This window comes from Hordeum vulgare, chromosome 5H, assembly GCF_904849725.1.
Source record: "Hordeum vulgare subsp. vulgare chromosome 5H, MorexV3_pseudomolecules_assembly, whole genome shotgun sequence".
Lineage (NCBI taxonomy): Eukaryota > Viridiplantae > Streptophyta > Magnoliopsida > Poales > Poaceae > Hordeum > Hordeum vulgare.
The window spans coordinates 455,436,360-455,441,268 of record NC_058522.1 but is presented as its reverse complement, the minus strand read 5'-3'; the positions used below and the strand labels follow the sequence as shown (position 1 = coordinate 455,441,268).

The 4,909-nt window shown below is 37.4% G+C and overlaps 1 protein-coding gene across 1 annotated transcript; it reads right to left on the bottom strand.

Moving 5' to 3' along the window:
- Positions 1-3,394: 3,394 nt before the first annotated feature.
- On the bottom strand, positions 3,395-4,638 carry LOC123399638. Its single transcript, XM_045094032.1, has 4 exons — positions 4,506-4,638; positions 3,928-4,046; positions 3,618-3,675; positions 3,395-3,508 (listed from the first exon to the last, which is right to left on the bottom strand). The coding sequence occupies exons 1-4, from the start codon at positions 4,636-4,638 to the stop codon at positions 3,402-3,404; spliced, it is 417 nt and encodes a 138-aa protein (XP_044949967.1). The 3' UTR covers positions 3,395-3,401.
- Positions 4,639-4,909: the final 271 nt, after the last annotated feature.

Sequence of the window (4,909 nt, the reverse complement as noted above, 5' to 3'; positions counted from 1 at the left end):
AAACATGGAATAATATGGTAATTTAGCACATAAATTACCAGTGATATGTTCAAAAAATATTCCCATTGGATGAAAGATATCATGGTGTTTAAACGTGAGATATTAGGTTTGTGATACATAAATTTCATAAATTTACATGAAAGTTATCGGAGGAGTTATGTTTCAATGTTTTTTTCCTTAAAGTCAAAGTTAACATGATGGTTGAACGTAAGTTATGTGGTTCTCGATGCATAAATGACTATGCTATTTACACAGAAGTTACCGGGGCATGTTTGAGTAACGTTTTTTCATGGATAAAAAGTTATCAATGTGTTGTATGTAAGTTATCTGGTGTCTCATGCGTAAATTACCATGATATTTCCACTAGGTTATCAGGGGATATTTCTAGAACTTTCCACCCAAGGTGAAAAGTTATGAGTGTGTTTATATGTAAGTTATCAGGTTAATTGTATGTAAGTTATCATCTTATTTACATAGAAGTTATCGGGGGATATTTCAACAACTTTTCACCTCGGATGGTCAAAAAAGTGGTATCTTATTTAAACTTGTTAGGAGCCGAATAGTGGGTGAATTGGCTAGTATGTTAAGATCTTAATATTGAAGTCTTCAGTTCAATTCTCAGCTTCAACGTGATTTTTTACGCTATAAAACTACAAGTAGGGAAACTCCTACCATCAAGATTTGTTTCCAACATCTTTTTCTCTCAAAAGTTATCAGGCCTGTGATGTGTGAGTTATCAAACTATTCACATAAAAAATTAACCGAGGGTATTTCATCAACGTGCCTCCTTCCATCCGATCGTCAAATTTACCAAGACCGAGGTACATAAGTTATCTGGTTAGCAATGTACGAGTTACCGTGATATTCACATAAAATTTATCGGGGGTATATTTCATCACTTCTCTTCGCCAAAGGTACCAGGACCGAGCTGCATAAGTTATCAGGTCTCCGATGTGTGAGTTACCATGTTATTCACACCAAAGTTATCGGGGGATATTTCATCAACCCCCACCCCACGCCAAAGTTATCAGGACTTGGTTATATAAGTTATCAGGTCCGTAATATGCGAGTTACCCTGATATTCACTCAAAAGTGACTGGGAAGTATCCCCTTGGTCACCAAAATTACCATGGTGTCATCAACTCTAGATGAGTTGGTAAAATAGTCTACTTAAGTGCAGAAAATATCGGATATTGCATTAACTTTTGTGCAAATGTGGAAGAGAAGACAGGTTAAATAGCCTATTTGATTTTATTTTATCATGAAAACGGTACATAGATGAGCTGGTTGGTTAGTTGAGTTACCTTGTGAGAGATACAAGGATCAAATCCTGTTGTGCGCATCATATTTTATACGAATAAAAAACAAGAAAAAACCGGACGTACTATGGTTTTCAGTTAGCAATTTCGTATTATCAATTTCATCTCTTCTCTTTCGGTAAACCCTTTAAAGACAAGAACAGTCCAAATTAATCAATACCTCTTCATAATAAAGGGCATGATGATCATATTCACATACATGCTGTATTTGTTTTTCATACACAGACACCCTCCTGTGCTGGGCAGGCCTATTCATGTTTTCTCTATTTTTTAAATCGTTAAAAAAATGTTTGAAGCACGATTCGAACCATGCACCTTTAGGTATTATCACGGCTGCACTAACCAACTAGGCACCAAGACCTCATGTGCTACACATGTTTTTTATTCTAATAAACAACTCCGGAAAGCAGTATTCTCTGTTTTTTTATTTTTATTTTTTTTATTTTTCTTTTTTTGATTTCCTTTGCCTTTCTAAATGCGTTAGCTTTTTAAACCTCGCACCATTTTTTTTTGAAAATGATGATTTTTTTCAAGTTCGTCAATTTTTCTTCAAATAGGTGGTTTTTTTCACAAACTGATGAAGTTTTTTTTTCTAAATTCGTGAACCATTCCTTAAATAGACGAACTTTTCTTGAAAGTTATTAAACTTTTTATAAAGTTGATGATCTATTAGTTGAAAAATTGATGAGCTATTACTTAAACCATAATTTTGGTATTCTAAACCGTAAACCCTAAATTGTTGGGAAGTTGTTAACAACTTTGAAAATATGTTGAAGTTTTTAAAAATTTCATACATAATTTGAAATTCTAAAATCGTGCATAAATTAAAATTAGGTCCGTTTCATGATTGAGAGTAACATCATCGCATTATAACATCCCTTTTGCCCTTTACGACACCCGTGCGTTTCACATGATGTACATGCATACGTTTGTCAGCAAGCGAGGATGAACATACAAATGACCCATGCAAGATTTGAACTATTACTTAAATCGTAATTTTGGTATTCTAAACAAATTTTCAATTTATTAAATAAGTTTCAAAAGAAGAATAAATATCAAAAAGGACAAAATAAATTTAAGAAAAGTTCAAGATATTTAAAAATCACGTATTTAAAAAAAATGAAAATATGGTGGAAGAGAAATACGAAAGAAAAAGGAGCTCACAGGCAAAATTTTAACCAAAATAGGGAAACCCTTGTGGTTTTAATATAAGGTAAATATAATATTTGGTTTTGTCATATCTAGTAACTAGTACAAATGCCCGTGCGTTGCATCGGGCGAAGAAAGAGGCACAACCAGCTTTATATTTCATTGTGCATCATTTTATATATCCAGTTTTAATAGACATCGATAATAAGGTAAAACTGATTATTGCTTTTTGTAGAATCAAGTTTGGACGTGAAGAAGCCAACTTAGCGTTCTTCATCATATGAAAGAGAAGTTCTGCATGGAATAGTCTGTCAATGTTTTTTTTAAACATGAAAATTTCCTTATTTTTAATAGAAGTTAAGGTTTAAATCAAAACTGAAACACTTCTTTAATAATCATAAATGTTTATGAAAATTAGAACATTTCTCTAAAAAACATACTTGAACAGATGTTTTTTCTTTAAAGAATGTTTTAATTTTTTTGTACATTTTAAAATGATTTTTTAGTGAAAATGGATTTTTTAGAATTCTTATGATTTTGAAACAAGTGCAAACATATTTTTTTGAAACAACAATTGTGTGAACATGTGTAAAACCATGAATTTTTTTAAACTAACGTCCTAGTAAACAAATTAAATCGGCCACATACAAGGTCGGGTCATGTGCTCTACATATAGTTATAAACATACACCACTTAGTGGGATTAATATGAACCAATACATCCTCGTTTCCAAACAGATTTTCCTCAATGTACATACACCAAGCAAACAAGAAATGATGCACCTGCCCCCATGCAACCACTACGAAATTACCCTCTAAGCTGGCAAGCTTATACTCTCAGTGAGGTACATAATAAATGATAAACATATAAAAAAACTCAAAAAAACTCAAAAAAAACTCATGTACTTAATGAAATTGGGACCAGCTCTTTAACTCAAAATAAACAAATGAAACGGTTCTCACCTTCAGAAAGGTGCCATCTAATGCTTGACATTTGAGTATCATGCTCTGGAAATGACTCCTTTGGCTTATCATCAATAACTAAAATGAAGAGTAGAATTTTAATGTAGCAGAATTTAAACTATATAAACGAATATGCGCAATAGCTTAAGCAAGAAAAGGTAATATTTTAAAGGAATTGAGATCATACCAACTACTGTAATCCTTGCTCCATACTTCTTTGCTAGAGAAGTGGTTGTGGCTGCAGCCTCGCACATCATCAGCCATTATGGGTAAGCCACTTTAAAAAGAACAACTATTGCACTCCATGAAGGAAAAAAAGGATCAGCCAAGAGTCATTCCTTCAAAGAAAACTATGGTGTAACTAATGAGCATAATAAAACTGCCCTGAAAATTGGCCACAATGTTTAGAGTCCCCTAAACTATCAATGCAGTATACATATACATGATTCTTTAGCAACGAAACGCAAACAATCAAATATCAGAAAAAGGAAACATACATGTCTTGTGCCTTCTGAAAGGTAAGGGTTGCGGTCGGTGATTGGAAGTAGAACATGCTTAACTTGGGAGAGAGCATCAATCGCTAAAGCACTTGGAGATTCATTCACTTCAGCCCTTACTGGTTACAAACAAAGTTGCAAACAGACATCAAACGGTAGGCAAACATATATAAATAAATAAAGGTTGTTTATTAAATTTTCTTTACAGGTGCTGTTAATTTCCAGTTTGATTACAATTTCCCCTGGTAAGTAGAAAGCCAAAACATGGTCAGGATTCACCGCAATCCACTAACTTGGGTGCAGCAAACGAAGGCTACTACATTGTCAGGATTCAGGAACCAGCAGAAGCATAAGTAGGCTTGGTCTGACACAAACATTCTAACATCGTAGTAAAATCATTACTGGCAACCCGACTTCAAATCAGATTGAAGGAAGTAGTTTTTTAAGGGCGAAAGAACTAATCTTGAGCACACGGAGTGACAGCATGAAGGCACGGCCTAGCAATTAGCATAGTAAATCTCAGGCCGACTCCAGTGAGAGCGGTTTGAACACGAGCTGGTTGAAGCGTAGACAGATACCTCCGTGCCGGGCTCCCCGACGCCGTAGCCAGATGCCGCCCTTCCTGTTGACCGGCGGGAAGGCGAGCTCCGGGGCGTGGCTCGCGCGGAGGCCGGAGGCCGTCGCGGGTGGGAGCGAGCTGGCGAAGGCCATGGGGGGTCGCGGATCCGGGAGGGAGGCACCGGATCTGGCCGGGGCGGCGCGAAGTAGGAGGTGCCGGGCCGGAAGGGCGCCCACTCGGGCTGGGACATGCGGGCATGGCGCCGTCGGTGGCCTCCTCCAGCCGCGGCTTGAGCGCACCCACGCCCTTCCCGGTCGCCGGCGACGCCCCCGCCGCGTCCAGCTCCAGCACCATCGCGCCCCCGCGCCCGGGAGCCGCGTGTGGGGCGCACCTGTGGTGCGCCTCTTGAGACGTTCCTATGCG

Bases quoted from the DNA above. Each gene is read 5' to 3' on its own strand.
- LOC123399638 (XM_045094032.1), bottom strand. From the start codon at position 4,638: ATGGCCTTCGCCAGCTCGCTCCCACCCGCGACGGCCTCCGGCCTCCGC. The intron at 3,676-3,927 runs GTATGTTTCCTT...ATGATGTGCGAG, and splicing joins TTTCAGAAGGCACAAGACAT to GCTGCAGCCACAACCACTTC. The intron at 3,509-3,617 runs GTATGATCTCAA...TCTTCATTTTAG, and splicing joins AGCAAGGATTACAGTAGTTG to TTATTGATGATAAGCCAAAG.